Source organism: Triticum aestivum, chromosome 3A (assembly GCF_018294505.1).
Source record: "Triticum aestivum cultivar Chinese Spring chromosome 3A, IWGSC CS RefSeq v2.1, whole genome shotgun sequence".
Classification (NCBI taxonomy): domain Eukaryota; kingdom Viridiplantae; phylum Streptophyta; class Magnoliopsida; order Poales; family Poaceae; genus Triticum; species Triticum aestivum.
The window spans coordinates 122,709,798-122,725,997 of NC_057800.1; the positions used below are offsets into that span (position 1 = coordinate 122,709,798).

The window sequence follows — 16,200 nt, forward strand, 5'->3', positions numbered from 1 at the left end:
GGTGTTCTCAAGTATTGTGGCCCAAACACTGCCACCACTGCCCGACAGAACTTGTAGAAACACTCTATGCTGGTGGACTCGGCCATGCGCCCATAGTCGTCGAGTGAATCACTGGGAGCTCCATATGCAAGCATCCTCATCGCTATCGTGCACTTCTGGATGGAAGTGAATCCAAGAGCGCCAGTGCAATCCATCTTGCACTTGAAGTAGTTGTCCGACTCCCGGATGAAATTCACAATCCCGAGGAAGAGCTTTCGGCTCATCCGATAACGGCGCCGAAATGTTTTCTCACCATGAAGTGGAGCATCGGCGAAGTAGTCGGAGTAGTGCATGCAGTAGCCTTCGAGACGATGCCGGTTCTTTGCTTTCACCCGCCCCGGCGCCGAGCCACCTCGACGCGGCTTTTCATTGCTCGCCAGCAGCTGGGCGAGGGTGGCGAGCACCATGAGATGCTCTTCTTCCTAGACGTCGGCCAAGGCTTCCTCCTCCAGCAGCGCGGCGAGCTCTTCCTCGTCATCCGAGTCCATCGCCGAGTCAGGCAAAACGCCGAACACCTTGCGCTCGGTGGGCGTGTACCCGCCGCTAAACCGCGCCTCCGCGGCCGGAAACGGCGGCCGGAGACGCCCAGCTGCTGTGGGAGGGGCTGCCGCGGCGAAGCGCTGCTATTTTCCGGCGGGAAATGGCTATCTAGCGGAGTAGGGCGGCGGGCCGTCGCCGGGATATAGCTAGTGGTGGCCGAGGGCGCGGGGGGTGCGAGGCGAGTCGGGGGAAGAAAACCTTGACTTTTCCCTTTCGGTGTGGGCCACGCGTGCTTTTCCCTAGCGCCGGAGCCCCCAACTGCTCCCCAGCGCGCCGGGTTCGGCCTATGACCGCCGGGCGGAAAAAAGGTCCGAACCGGCGATTTTCGGCGTCCTAAGGGCGCAACTGTGCCGTTTTTTGGGCACCGGCGTCGAAAAAATGGCCTGGAAGGCTTGTTAGGGCGCGCCTGGAGATGCCCTTAGTGAGAGAAACGTATATGTGACTATTTCGTCGATCTCAAGATAATGTACCGGCACATTGGGCAGAATGTACGCGCGTATGCGTCTCTGCTGTGTTAAAAGAAACTACCAACTCCGTGAGGTGAGGGTGACGTAGCCCCTTCTGTCTTGTGTGATACTGCCCACGTGGTTTGACTCGTGTGTGAAGTGGCGTGTCTCGCGTATAGTCCAGAAGCACTCGTATCCCATAGTTTACTCGCCGGCGCCGTGCGTGACGAATCAGAGCCCGACTCGCGCCTGCCTTACATGGCGCAGCATGCACGCGGCCACGTATCAGCCATGTGCTCCGCTCGGTCTTACACATAGCGCCTTTCCGCCATCGCTTCACAGTCCAGATCGCCGTCTCCGCCGACCACCACTTCAACTCCTCCACTGCAGCCTGCAGGAAGCAGCTAGAGTACGCACCTACCTAGCAGCCATGGTGAAGCTAGCCACGGCGCGGGACTGCCGCGCGTACAGCCTCGGCGCCACGGGCGGCGAGACGTCGCGCAACCGGCGGTGGGAGTACATCAACGCCGGGGTGTACGTCTTCGCCGCCGTCCTCCTCGTCGCCGGCTTCCTGGCGCAGTTGTGGCCGTGGGCGGTGTCCACCAAGGCCGGCCTCGCCGTGGCCGTCGTCGGGCTGCTGGGCGTGCTGGGAGCGAACGCGCACGACCTGCTGGCGCACGTCGCCGGCGTCGACTACAACCTTGGGCTGGCCGGGCTCGACACCCAGTTCGTGCTCGTCGAGCTCGCCGCCCCCGCCGTGCAGCTCGCCGGCGCCGCGCTCACCCTGGTCGCGCTCATCTTGTTCGAAATCCAGGTATGGAGTTGGAGTTCATCCATCCAAGCTAGTAGTACCAGCAAGTTCAGAGTTCAGACTGGAGTTGCATGCCTGTTCTTTTCTATCTGAATCCATGGGACAAACCTCGCAGATGGAGAGAGGGCACCGGCGCGGCCTTGAGAGGCACGGCCTGAACCTGCTCATCGCCGGGCCGGCGCTGTGGTGCCTCGGGTCCATACACAACATGTGCCAAGTCTACGAGCGAGCCAACGGGCACGTCCAGATCCTCCAGAAGAGCGTGCACATCCCGTTCCTGCTCGGCAGCACCCTCTTCTTCATCGGCGGCGTCGTCAACCGGAACGACGTCCACGGCCGCTCCTCCCACAGCTCCACCCTACTGGTAACCAACTGAACACTTGAGATTCATTCAATCCAAGAACACGGCGGTGCTGAAATACTCTGCTCTGGACGATGCAGGGGAGGAGCTGGGCGTGGTACTGCCTGTTCGGGAGCTTGCTGTTCCTGGCCGGAGGGCTGCTGAACCTCCTCAAGGTGTTCAAGATGCAGCAGATGGGCGGCCGGGGGCTGGAGAAGCTGCGCGGCGGTGCGCAGGAGCGGCTCAGCAGGGAGAGGGAGGGCAAGGTGCCTCTCATCCTGGAGGAGGGCCGGATGGGGAAGCACGGAGGCAATGTAGGGGATACCTGGGCGCCGGGGCCGGCGCCGCGGCACGAGCCGAGGGCTCCGCCCGTCCCGCCGCCGCCGGAGGGTTCTTACAAGGACGCTGTCGTGAGCGGCGGCAACTAGTGTGATCTTGTCGTCCACGGCGGTGACGAATAATAAGAGAGGACGTGCCATGGCGGCTGGTAGAGGAGAAACATTGGCTTAGGGCGACGCCATCCTGTATTTTCGTATATGTACACGATGTCATGTGAATTATATCGACTTGCTGCCTATGATTCTACTACTACTTGCTTAGAGCGTGAATCTGCGGCGGGTCACCATTTGCAAGTTTCCCGGCGACGCCGGGAAGCTCGTCGGCGACATCGTGGAATTGGTGCTCGCCTGCTTCGTCCTGCCTAGTTGCAATCGAAAATTCCATGATGAAACTGCTAACAGCATCTTCATCTCCAACAGCCACCCAACGAGTGGCGTGCTAAAATTCATATTCATTTTGCAGCGCGTCCATCGCCTGCTTTGGCGTGCTAAAATTCATATTCATTTTGCAGCGCGTCCATCGCCTGCTTTGGCGTGACGGGGAGCGCTGGCTTTGGTGGCCACGGTAAATTTAGCTCGTGCATAGCCACGGTGAATTTAGCTCGTGCATAGCTCCAGCGCGGCGGGGAGCGTTGGCTTCAGCAATCGTTGTAAATTTAACGCGTGTAACTCCAACAGGCGCGACCGTTGTAAATTTAGCGCGTGTAACTCCAGCAGGCGCCGATCGCCTACTTTGGCGTGGCGAGGAGCGCTGGCCGCGGTAAATTTAGCTCGTGCGTAGCTTCAGCGCGGCTGGGAGCGCTGGCTTCAGCGACCATTGTAAATTTAGCGCGTGTAACTTTAGTAGACGCGCAAATGCAGCCTGCGCCCTCGCACAAACAAAATATTTTGTTTATAGATAAGAAAACAATACATACTAGTTCATAACATAGATAAAATCGATACATACAACTACATAATTAAACTACGGTGCAACTAGATAAACTACGATGCAACTAGAACCGTCTTGATCATCATCCTCACTGGTGTTGTTTGATGTAGAGATTCACACAAATCATTAGAACGACTTCCCACCGACGTTAACGAGATCGTACTGTGATATGGCCAGTGTCTTCCGCCTGTTCGCCCGCTCCGTGCGGCGCCTTGCCGTCCTCTCCGCCCAGAAGGTGCGCTCGTTGGCGATGTCCTCCGGGTGGCGCCGGCGCCACTCCGTTATGGCTCGCTTGTCCTCCTCGGCGAGGAGGCGGCGCTGCCACCGACGGTGCTTCGCACGGTCCAAGTCTGTGATAAGACGATGAGGAGGGACGACAGCCTGCGCCTGCTCGCGCGTGTAGATGTCGCGGAAGTTCATCTGCGAGCGAGGCCTTTCTAGGCGCCACGCCACCACGTCGTACGCGCGGGCGGCCTCGTGCGCTGTCCCGAACGTGCCGAGGCCGAGCCGGACTTTGCCAGACCGGATCTCAGCGTAGTAGGCGCCGGAGAGGCCCTCACGGACATTGCAGTAGCTCAAAGATTCTCGGCGGCGCGGCGGCATGGTGGCGACGGGGCGGGGAAGCGGCAGAGGAAGCGGCGAGAGCGTACGTGGCATTGCGAATAGGGATAGGGGGTCGTGTGGCGAGCACCGCCAATTTATAGACGTGCCGGAAGCGGTGCGTCAAATCTAGCGCGTGACCGTCCGCTTTCTTTCACGCGCGCACAATCGTTTCCCGCGCGCTAGCTTCTCGTCTCTGTTGAAGTGTGCGAAAACACCCCGCACGTGCTATAGTGCCAGTTTACCGCGCGCGAACGTTTTTTGACGCCGCTGTTGGAGATGCTCTGAAGGCAATTCTAATCGATCATCCAGCTGACCTACACGATCCCCCGTATAAAATGGAGTAAATTTTTATCTAAACTTATACTCCCTCCGTTCCTTTATACAAGGTGCATTTATTTTTTGATAAAATTTCACAATGTAACATGCATTTTTTTTAATTTCTCATAATCTCTATTTTATCCCTATAGAAAAGAGTAAAATTTCTTTCTCCCGATTGTCTCTGCATCTCTCTATATAGAAAAAGAAGAAAAGAAGGAAAGTATCTCTCCCCTGATTGTCTATATCTCTTTCTTTCAAAGCCTAACTGATTTACTTGCCAGTAATCAACAAATTTAACAAGGGCAATTTTGTACTAATGTATCTATAATTTATTCCCTTGGTTGGCGTGTCAAAAATATACACCTTAGATAAAGGAATGGAGGAAGTATAATTCTATTGCACTTACTCCCTCCATAAAGAGATATAAAAGCGTTTGATCTATTTTCTTTTTCAGAGGGAATACATATTAGTACACATAGAAACTAAACATAATGATGTTGTCCGTGATGCTCAACAAAATGATCTTGGAGCTGAGCATGAGCTCGTCGGTTCTCAATTTTGCGATGCTCTTTAAGAAATGCCAGGATTCTATTTGGATCAGAGATGCTCTTCAAGGAATGCCAGGATTTTATTTGGATCATACTCTGCCTCAACCAGAGTTTCGTTTGGATCATACTAAAAAGTTCTCAGGCATCTTCGTCTCGTCTTCGATGATCATGTGTATGCAATATGAGGCAACAAGTCATTATCTGTTATAAAACCTTGGAGCTTCGGTACTCGGCACGAACAATTGCAAAGCGCTTCTAAAGCACACCGAAGGCTTTCTCCACATCTTTCCTAACAACTTCTGAATATTTTTGTTATCTTTTGAACGCAAAATCCGCATGGTAGTAACCCATCGAGTAGTTGTGTCCATTGACCGAGTAGTTGCAAGTAGAAGCATCTCCTGTAATAAATCTAGAAAACAGTGATGATCTTAACAGCACATTCAACTCACTGTGAGATCCGGACAAACCAAAGAATGAATGCCATATCCAAAGGTCCTTCGATGCAACTGCCTCAAGAATGATCGTTGGATCTTTGTGACCCTTTTACCCTGCAGGACAATTTTTTTTCATGTCTAGTGCATATAGTCGAGTGATCCAAGCATCCTTGGCCATCCTCTTCATTCACTCTCTGTCACCAGCCTCTGCGTGTCTTCCTCGATGGGTGCTCTCAAATACTTAGGTCCAAAGACATTGATCTCTGCTTTAGTGAACCTTTGAACGGCCTCCAATATTGTGTCTTCACCAATGCGAACATAGTCGTCAACGGCATCGACCGAACACCATATGCGAAGACTCGAATAGTCGCAATGCACTTCATCAGAGGGCTTACACTTATTTCTCCACTTGCATTTCTCGAGAGTTGAACCAGTCATCATACTTCTCAATGGCTTTTGCAACGGTCAAAAAATAGACTTGTGTGCATCCAAAAGCACCGGCAAAAGTACTTATCCATAGATTGGCATGATCTTGGCATTGCCCTCCGCTCTATCACAGTTGATGTGTATGTGGCCAAACTGTGATCCTCTCCTAGGGCGCCGAATATCATCATTGAAAATCATGCCTCAAATGGTTTCAAAGTCTTCGTCGTCTTCCAGCTGCAACGAGCACTGGAAGAACTAAACACCTCCATGCTACAACCTAGCACACCCGAACTCCACGACAACGCTCTCAAAAGGGAGAACAACAAAGAGCATAGTCTCTGCCAAGTGCACACCGAAAAAATGTCTTCGCCTGGAGCCTAGACACAAAGAGAAGAACCACAACGACGTCTTCAAAAAGAGTGTGGCACCCTTGAATGCCACCCTCGTCGGCGCCAATGTTTCGCTCGGCAACTCACCCGTGCCACCACGAGGCCGCCAGAAGGAGTCCGACGAAGACAGAACCCCAGATATGGATCAGGACGTCACCCCATTGAGAGAGAGGGTACGTATGAGCTACCTGTTGCAACCCCTCCTGTTGCCCACACAACCCTAGAGGGGAGCCACCACCACCTCAATGATTCCCGCCGAAGAGCAACCATGCAGGCCGCCCTCCGACGTCGCCGCATTGGCATCCCTGTCATGAGATACCATGCGCCGCCCACATCACAACGCACTCAACCACGGTAGGAAGAGCGATGACACTCCATCTACTCTTAGCCCGGCACCAGTCCCTGAGTCTGGGTAGATGCCTCCACCGTAGGATGCACCCACACCTGCGTCCCCAGCCAATACCCGATGTACTGGGAGGACACAACTCCGAGACTGCCGCCGGCCGCCGGTGAGCCAACTCGAAGCCTTGGCCAGGCGAGCTCACACGACGCCATGTCCATGGTCACTCTCGCCAATCCGCGCAATGACGCAACGCTAACAAGACCACCGGCACCGAGCACCACTTGGACTAAGCCCAACCTCACCTACCCGGAGCACCAGCTCTGATCTGCCTCGGGCCCAGGTCTGGTCCGCCCGAGCACAAACCCTAGGTCAAAGCTATCTCGACGAGCGAAACCACGTGCCGCCGGCCCACACCAAGTAGAAGGGAGGTTTCCACCGCCACCACCACACCGCCGTAGGACATCAACCGCCATGTTGCGCCCACACTGACCACGTGTGCAACCACCACGAGCTCCAACCCCTGCATCGCTGCCCCCAAACCACCGCAAAGGCAGCGGACCGCAACCCAAGCTCTACACCCTCAGCCCGCCCCGCTTTCCATGACACTCACCGACACTAGCCACCTCACCTCCTCGAGACCAGGGCACCAAAACAGGAGCCGCCCGTTGAAGCACGCCCCACCAGGAAGCCTGCAGGATGGCACCACCAGATCAGCTGCAACCCCACCCCAGCGCCTCCACGTCGGGCTCGAGGCTCACCACCAGCTCTTCATCGGAGATTGCAAGGGCACTACAAGAATTTTTTTTAACGTCGTGTACCCAATACACTCGGCTTATATTGATATGAACTCGGTTTATATATAAGCCGAGTAAAACACCCGGCTTATATGACACGGTTTACCTCGATCGGCTTATAAGGTATAAGCCAAGTGCCAGTGCAAAAACTCTTGGTTTATGTATAAGCCGTGTGTTTATACGAGGCTCTGGGCTTACTAAAGTAACATGACGGCAGCCGGGAGATAACGGCCACGTGTCACCGTCTGTATAAACCGAGTGCCTACGAGCGCTACACCTTTCATCTATAAACTGAGTCCCGAGAGCGCCTCCATAACCCATGCCTCGTGCGGCGCCCTAGCCAGGTCGCCGCTACCTCCCTATGTCACCCAACGCAGGAAACCGGGGTCCATGTCCGATCCGATCCAGCGCCGCCACGCCCTCCGTTGTGGCCCTCTACGCCTGTGTGCTCACCGCTACACCCCCTGCAGTGCCGCACCCTCGCCGAGTGACGTCGCTCGTGCCATTCACCACCACGCGGGGAAGAGAGGAAGCCTCGTCGCCGCCCACGCCGGCAGGGCTTTGCCCGCCAGCGAGATCTGACGCTGGCGACAGGGGGAGGAGGGAGGGAGGAGCCTAGTCGGCGACGGCTAGGGTTTCCCCTTCAGTCGCACATGGGCGACGCGGGGGTAGCGGGAGGAAAGCTGTGTCGGATGGGTTGCTTTGAGCTTCACGAATCCACATGTCTTCTAATGAAAAGGGTCGTTCCATTTGAGGAAAACGACCCGCTCGTCCATGCGAGAGGACGCAGGAGGAGATTAGTTGCAGCAAAACCGGTAGTACACAAATTCACTTCGCAGTGGCATACATGTGTAGTATCACTATATAAATCAACTTCTGCTCCCCTGTTTCCAGCACCTCGCTCATAACTGCTAGTGTTCGACCGTTTGGACCACTTCTAGACCTGGAGTTCAGTGAGTTGGGAGCCACGTGACTATCGAACAGGCCCTTAGGCTTCTTTGTTCATAGGATAAAAAGAGATATCATTTGGTTCATAAGATAGAAACTTTTTCATTAGGTCTGAGCTAATGTTTTTCTTTCCTTTGATATGTGAAGGATAGAAACCAATCCTGCATAGGAATAGTTTCTACAAATCAAAGAGCTCTTAGGGAATTTTTACTATAAAAATTCTATATAGTAGAATTCCTACAAAATTGCTATAAATTAAAGGAGGCCTTAAAGTTAGGGGATTCTAACAAATGTGAAAGAAGAACATCCCTAATGAACTACACGAGTGAACCAAAAACAATATACACGTTCCCATGCATGTGCCGGCGGACGTGTTGGACATAACCGTCGGCGCTCTCGGCTGCGATGTCCAAGGATTCCCGCACGCTTACCTCGGGCTCCCTCTCTCCTGGGAGAAACTCTGCTTCGCGGATTTCCTCCCCATGATCGCCAAAGTCGACAAGTACTTGTCGGGGTGGCGGGCGCGCCTTCTCTCCCCTGCCGGGCGGCTCGTCCTCATCAATGCCGTCCTGGATGCTCTTCCCACGTACGCTATGGCGGCTATGTTGCTCCCTCCGGCGGTGATCAAGGCCCTAGACTCGCTACGCCGCGCCTTCCTTTGGAACGCGGCTGAACGCGCTTCTGGCGCCCAATGCTTGGTGGCATGGGAGAGAGTATGCCGATCCAAGGCGGAGGGCGGGTTGGGGGTTCGCGACCTCGCGACGCAAAACCGGTGCCTTCTGATCAAGATGCTGCATCGGCTCCATGCCTGCTCCGCACCGTCGCGGTGGGCGACGTGGGTCTGGGCCGAGCTCGCGGGACGGTCCCTCCTCTCCGGGTCGGCAGCTTGGACGACCGGGGAGCACGGCAAGGCTCTCAGCGGTCTCCTCCCGCTCTACCGCGGTCTTACGATGGTGGAAGTCTGTGACGGGAAGCGAACATCCTTCTGGTTCGATAAATGGCTCCCGTGCGGAGCTGTCGCGGCAGCCTTCCCCGCCCTCCTCTCACAGGCGACTGAACCGGAGGTCACGGTGTGATGGGTGCGCTCTCATGGGCTGGACAGTGCGCTCGTGCCCAGGCTCACCACGGCCGGTGCGGCGGAACGGTCCACCCTCCTGACGCTCATGGATGGGGTCGCCCCGACCCCGGGGAACGACGTGCGGAGCTCGGTGTTGTGCCTGGGTCCCCGGGGAGGCATTGCAGCGGCGGCGGTCTACGCTCTGGAGAGGTTCGGTGGGGTGCAAGCTACTTTCGCCGAGTTCATTTGGGGGTGCGCTGCTCCCTCCCGAGTCCGTTTCTTCGGCTGGCTCCTTGTCCAGTGAAGGGTGCACACGCGGGACGTCCTTCTTCGGAAAACCATCGTCGCTGCGGAGGAGGCGGCGTGCCCCATCTGCGGCGAGGTGCTCGAGACGGCTGATCACATGATTTTTGCTTGTCCTTTCACGCGTTCGTTCTGGAAAACCATTGGGCTTGAGGTGGCCGGACGTGGCTACAATGTGAGGACCTGGATGTCCGTGCCATGGCCGGGGAAGCTGCTACCGCGTCCTTTGTCCTGCTGTGCTGTTGGCAGCTTTGGAAGCATAGAAACGCGGTGGTCTTCCGGGCCGAGCCGCCCTCCCTCGCTCGTCTCCTCGGCTGCTGCGGGGAAGATGCGGCCCTGTGGAGGGGGCGCCTGAAGGTGGCTGACCGGCCATGCATCGACAGGTGGTTGCTGGTGTTCGCGCACTCCGGCTAGTCATCTTGCCTGCCGCGGGGGAGGGCTTGTGCTCCCCCCACCCTCTCTGGCGCGGGTTGTGCGTCTGGGGGTGAGGTAACTACTCTCCCTCTCTCTGTAAAAACCTGGCTCCCCCCGGGGGGGGGGGGTGATTTAATAAAGGAAAAAAGAAAATTCAGGTGGAGGGCCTTCGCCCTCCCCCGGTGACTTAAAAAAAACAATATACACTACCTAAATGCTTGTAGGAAACAGGACACGACATCTTAAAAAAGGAAACAAGACAGGAATAAAACACCATGTGCTTCATCTATCCGAGCTAATACATGATTGCTGAAAAGCAGAAGGTAAGCATATTTAAATTTGTCGGAGCTACAGTATCGTCACAATAGGTGTCATGAGAAAAGTTCTAGCAACAAGGAGACGACGAGGAGGTACGAGTGTAACAAGTCCCCCTTCTTGGCGCCAAGGGAATCCATGCATCCACCAGCTTCTGGTCACAAGGGCCTTTTCATGACTAGCAAAACGAGCACAAGTACAAAAGGAGATGTAACATAAGTGATGAAACCAATTACACCAATATGATCAAATCTAAAACCAGAAATAAGTATGGGGCATCTAAATAACAAATATCAGTCAGCTGCTGAATCCTTCACTATGATTTTTCTAGCATAATGACTTGCCTTATTTCCTTCCTCTAGCACAATCCTTTAGCATGTTTCTTACTGGATAATCATTTATCGTATTTATTTTGCCCAACATAATCTTTACCTTGTTAGTGTTGTGTTTGGATAGTGATGATCAAAACCAACCATACCAATTTTTGTTCATGGCCAATTATTTTTGTTCTTGCTTTGATGGTTCCTAATATTTTAGCATGTCCATGCTCCCACCAACCAACTCCAGCCCATTATTCTGGGCAATTGACCAAAACATGGTCAATCAAAACATACGCAAAAATATTTGCTAGCCAATGTTTTGGTGGGGTTTGATTGGGCTCAAACCAAGCGCACCCCATGGTTCTTAGACAAGTTATCCTGGCACAAATCCTGAGAGCATTCGATGATCAATAGGTGTGCCAAAAATAAGACAAAATGATAAATTACGAAAGACCACAATAACATTTCACATGTTGCTGTGGGATACCAGGAATCCAAGTGTATTAGAAAGGTCAAGGGCCTAAGCATCCACTATATAAGCATACCAGGTTGAGGTGGGCAAGAACAATCAATCGATTCCCCCTAATTATTTGGCTGATTGATCGTGTAGAACAACAAAAAAGAGGTGGGGAAATCTCAAAGTTAGTTCAATAGAAATGAGGGGATTGCGGGTACCACAAGAATACCTTATCAAAGTGCTTGTGGATTAGGAGGATTCTAAATTTCTGACGGCTGAGTTTCTGTGAGTTGGGTGTTGATCAAGAGCACATATTATTGTGAGGACTGAGCATCTGTCCAAGTTAGATCGATGGTTGGTTGCTTATTTGTTAGGATAATAAAACTAAAGGTGGTAAGTATAAATATATTAATCACTTTGAGTTGCTAGTACAAAAAGAAAGGATTATATGCGAGTAAAATTTACCCAATAACGAAGCTTTCTCTTCACCTTCCAAAGAAGCGTTGGAAGCCTATTTTCTAGCCTTTTCGAATATAATAGCCCTTTGTTCCTACAAGGGTCACAAGGAGAATGTATTAACTCCTAAAAAAAAGAATGTATTAAGCCCGCTAATTAACATGATCTAGGAACAACTGTGACAATATAAATAGGGAGTGGTGAGGAAAAACAAAGTAGGAGTGCCAGTACCATACCAGACATTGCGAATGCAGCAAGTAATGACATGGTGGATGAGGCTACGAGGACCCGGGTTAAAGCCATCTAGACCGCAGGTGTCGATTGGTTGAGACCAAGCACCGGTCTTGAGGTGGTATTGTGCATAATGATAGTACATCGGATGGGTATAGACAACAGTTTCAGACATGACAGTGGGCAGCGCCGTGGAGGAGACACTCAGGCACTTCCCTTGGAGAAAGAGGACGCGGTCTCCAATGCTTGTCAGCGGGATAAGAGGGTGCTTGGATACAAGGGACTATTTTTAGTCTGACTAAAAATAGTCTCTTTTAGAGGCTAAAGTTCCAAGCACCCCTGACTAAAAAGAGGCTAGGACTAGTCTTGAGGCTAAAATCTTTTAGTCATGGGAAACCTACTAAAATATGTATTAGCTCTCTCTCTCCTCATTTAATTCCTCTCCTTAGTTCTGGATTGAAGGGTTTGGAGGATAATAAATGTTCAATAACTAGATTTTAGTCTCTTTAGTATTTGGATCCAAGCATGGGTGAGACTAGCAAGTTTTAGTCCCACTACTTTTAGTCATGGGACTAAAACGTATCCAATCATGCTCTAAACCTTTCCAAGATAAGGTCCTCGAGTTTGTAAATCACAATGTGCTTTAAGGAAATGTCGCCATGGCCAACAAGCAGGATCTGTGAGTTGCATTCTACCAGATGGGAGCCCCTGTAGAGTTTATCTGCCGGACATGTGGCAATCAGCTTTGGCGGCCGTGGCGGCGAACCAACCGGCAGGGGCGGGTCGATCTGGAAAACCAGCGAGCCATTAGTTGCAGGATGGTGCACAAAGTATAGCTTGCCTTGGAATGCCAAGGGCGCAATGTTAAATGGGACTTCCCAGCTTGGCATGGTCCATTGCTGGTCTTGGGAGTCGGAGGTCGCAAAGGCTACACGCATCAGACGACGGAACGCGAGCATGACGACGACGGATCCACCGCTGCAGGAAACGGAGGCACGCACGCAGTATCTGATATAGTACCATTTCCGCAGCTCGGGGTCGGTGTGTGCGCTGCGGAGATCGTCGCCCAGCTGCGTGAGGAGGGTGGCAAGCGGTGGGAGCTCAACAATGTCGCGAGTGAAAGGGTGGAGGAGGCGGACGGCGGTGTCTTGGTCTCTCTGGAGGAGCAGGAGGCCGTCGACCGATTCCAGAGCACAGTGGTTCTTGAACAGGGGGAGCTCGACACGGACGAGGGCTCCGGTGTCGAGGTTGAAGAAGCGGATGTGGCCACCCAGCTTCCGGTGGCCGGGGTAGAGGCCGTTGCCCTCCGGCAGCATCATCCAGCGGCGCGGGTGGAAGCGTGGATCGGCGACGCCGCGGCCGCGCGGGCACACGGCGCCGGACCGCCAACTGGTGCAAACGGCGCGGAAGCGGACGTAATCCAGAAAATCGCCGGCCAGCACGCGCCACGCTATCTGTCGAACCATGTCCCCTGGAAGCGACGCCCAGGAGGGGGAGTAGGAGGACGGCGACGAGGGTGCTGCCGCGCCGGCGACATCGTCCGAGACCACCGCCGCGGGGCAGTGCCGCTTCTTTGCGAGCGCGGTGGTGGGCTGCGGCCCCGAAGGGCGCTTCCTAGATCTCGACGGTGGCATCCTGCGTTCCACTCGTAGATCTGATTCGCCCAATTAAGAAACACAAGATGGTGAATTTCACCCTGGAGAAACGAAAGAAATACAGATGACGAGGAGCAGGGCATTGCCTGGTGTAGTACCGGTGAGTTGGGAGTTTGAGATGGTGAATGTGTGCTTCCTTCTTTTGCATTTTATACATTGACTGCCAATTGCCCATGCGATTGCAACGGAGTATAAACATGAGAAAAAAATTTATTTGATATTATCTTAAAATCTGCTTTCTTATTTGATACAGGAAAAAAAATTCTTCCTTATTTGACACGAGTTCTAAATTTTATTCCCTATATGGCATTTCTGTTTATTTTGAGCCTAAATGACATCTAAAAAGACTCTTTTGCCCCTCATGTGATATGTGTGTGGGGGGCAATAGCACACACACGCATTATCAGTGCGAGGGCAGGAGCACACACGCAGCAACACATACATATGCACCAACACACGCACGCGCACACACACACAACAACACGCACGCGCACGTGCACACACACACGCACACACACAACAACACACAGCAACACACATGCACGCGCACACACACGCAGCAACACACACGCACGCAGCACACACACATACACACACGCAGACAGCACATAGGCACGCAACAGCACACACACGCACGCGCGCACGTACACACGCAGTAGCAAACACACACGCAGCAGCAGCACACATGTGCGCGTGCACTCACACATGCAACAGCACGCACGCGCGCGCACACACATACCGCATGAGGGGCAAAATCGTCTTTTCAGGTGTCATTTAGGCTCAAAATGGACAGAAGTGCCGTATAGGGAATAAAATTTAGGATTAGTGTTAAATAGGGAAGAAAAACTTTTCCAGTGTCAAATAAGGGACCAGATTTTAAGACAGTGTGAAATAAAGAATTTTCTCTATAAACATTGGGAGATTAGCCCGTAACTGCACGTTCATTATTATATTGATGCACTAAAATCTTGGCAAGTTCTTGTATGCAATCGTTATGATTTACCTGTCATTTTATTGCTATTAAGCATTTATTTGATAAGAATTTAATGACTTACTAAACAAAATATGTTTTTATTTTCATAAGTTAATAAGACATGAGACAATTGATTCTATTTTTAAGAGGATGAATGGGAGAAAACTGAAAATGTGAGGAAAAAAATCAAAGGGGAGAAAGAAAGAGCGAAACGTATATAAGGAAGATTGGACAAAAAAGAGATGAAATGGGAAGAAAATCAGCATTGTATCTTTTTCTGCTTCGACAACTTTCTATTTTGAGCCTCACTTTCCCTTCCCGGCTCAGTAGTTTGTCGACCATGAGTAATTGCGCATCAATAAATGACCCGTTGTGTTACGGGCCATGCTACCGTCGGCCGGCGGATCTTTTGTCACTGTCGTCTGATATGATGTCATCATGCGGCAAAGCAGTGTCTTTCATCATTGCAACTCTGCTGTTGCAGAATTTTTGGCAACAAAGGTCTTATTCATAGGTCTAAGTGTAGAAAACTTTTGCAACAAATGTATTGTTGCAAAAAACTTTGCTACAGTTGTAATGTTGCAGATTTTTTTGTCTTCACCTTCTTATAATGTTTCAGAGTCACGCAAAAAAATAATTCAGAAGAAAGGTTTGCAACATGATTGATGTTACAAAAAATCTTTCTTGCAACAGAGAAAAGGTTGCAAAAAAAAAGTACCACCGTCATTCGATGCGAGCTCCGCCGAATGGACGAGGCTCCTCTGACGTACTGCAGGGCGCAGTCGGGCCACTGACAGGTGGGCCCGAAAGCAAGTTGGCCCACCTGTCAGTGACCCAACTGCGCCCTGCAGTACGTCAGGGGAGCCGAGTCCCCGCCGAATGGTGGTGAGGGAGAATTAGCACCTCCTGCCCCCACCTCCGCGCCGCTGCCGACGAGCATCGAACCTCCGACCTGGTCGCCTCGCCGCCATCCTCCTCTTCCTGTTGTCTCTCGTCGTAGGAGCATCGTGCACCACTGCCGTCGCGGGTCCTCGCCATGAAACTAGCCTCCAACCCCGCGGGGGCCCGCCGCCCTGTATGTCCCCACGCACCATCCTCGTCGGATCCGCGAGATCCGGCTGGAATCCTCGCCTCTGTCGCCCACCCAGCTGCACGAGTCTCCGCCAAGCCCCACTTAGGTGTCCAGTTGCAAACTCTCTTTCTAAAACAAAGGCTCGGTTGTAGAGAACGTGGACATGGAGGGGGTTGCTCTCGACCGTCTGACAAGAGTCAATCCGGAGGACATGAAAACGGCGGGGCGCTCGTACGCGATCGGTTTGCTGAAGGTAAGCGTTTCTCTTGCATTATCGGCACAAAGACCAAATACATCGCAGAAGGTAAGTGAATGTTGGAGGTGTTTTTATTCCTGAGCTGCATACTCCCGCGCTGCCAGAGGCCGGTTCGTCCATGTCTATCGTTGACCTCACCTCCACCAATGACATCTAGGCGGCGAACTCCGATGAGAAAGAGTAGAAAACAACAATGACTTGAAGGACGGATGCGGGTGAAAATTTGGACTAGATTAACTTTTGGTCGCTCATATTTAATGAAATATGTTAAAAATATGATGAATGTGTATGGTACAAATGAAAATCATTCGGTTCGTTTAAATCTCGTTTGAAATTTATGCGGACATGGTTGGATGATCGGCTCCCGTATTATTGTCCGTGAACGCGTCTTACGTGTCCACGGACGAATATTGTGCTGCGTTCGTTCTAGGGGTCCGCATTCC

The 16,200-nt window shown here is 52.4% G+C and overlaps 2 protein-coding genes across 2 annotated transcripts; one reads left to right on the forward strand and one right to left on the reverse strand.

Annotated features, from left to right (window-relative positions):
* The first annotated feature begins 1,349 nt into the window (after nt 1–1,349).
* On the forward strand, nt 1,350–2,761 carry LOC123058105 (uncharacterized). The gene is made up of 3 exons (XM_044480928.1): nt 1,350–1,839; nt 1,952–2,200; nt 2,278–2,761. The coding sequence occupies exons 1-3, from the start codon at nt 1,456–1,458 to the stop codon at nt 2,602–2,604; spliced, it is 960 nt and encodes a 319-aa protein (XP_044336863.1). The 5' UTR covers nt 1,350–1,455; the 3' UTR covers nt 2,605–2,761.
* Nucleotides 2,762–12,275: 9,514 nt separating this feature from the next.
* LOC123058106 (uncharacterized) lies at nt 12,276–13,555 on the reverse strand. Its single transcript, XM_044480929.1, has one exon. The coding sequence runs from the start codon at nt 13,433–13,435 to the stop codon at nt 12,389–12,391; it is 1,047 nt and encodes a 348-aa protein (XP_044336864.1). The 5' UTR covers nt 13,436–13,555; the 3' UTR covers nt 12,276–12,388.
* Between the last annotated feature and the right edge of the window lie 2,645 nt (nt 13,556–16,200).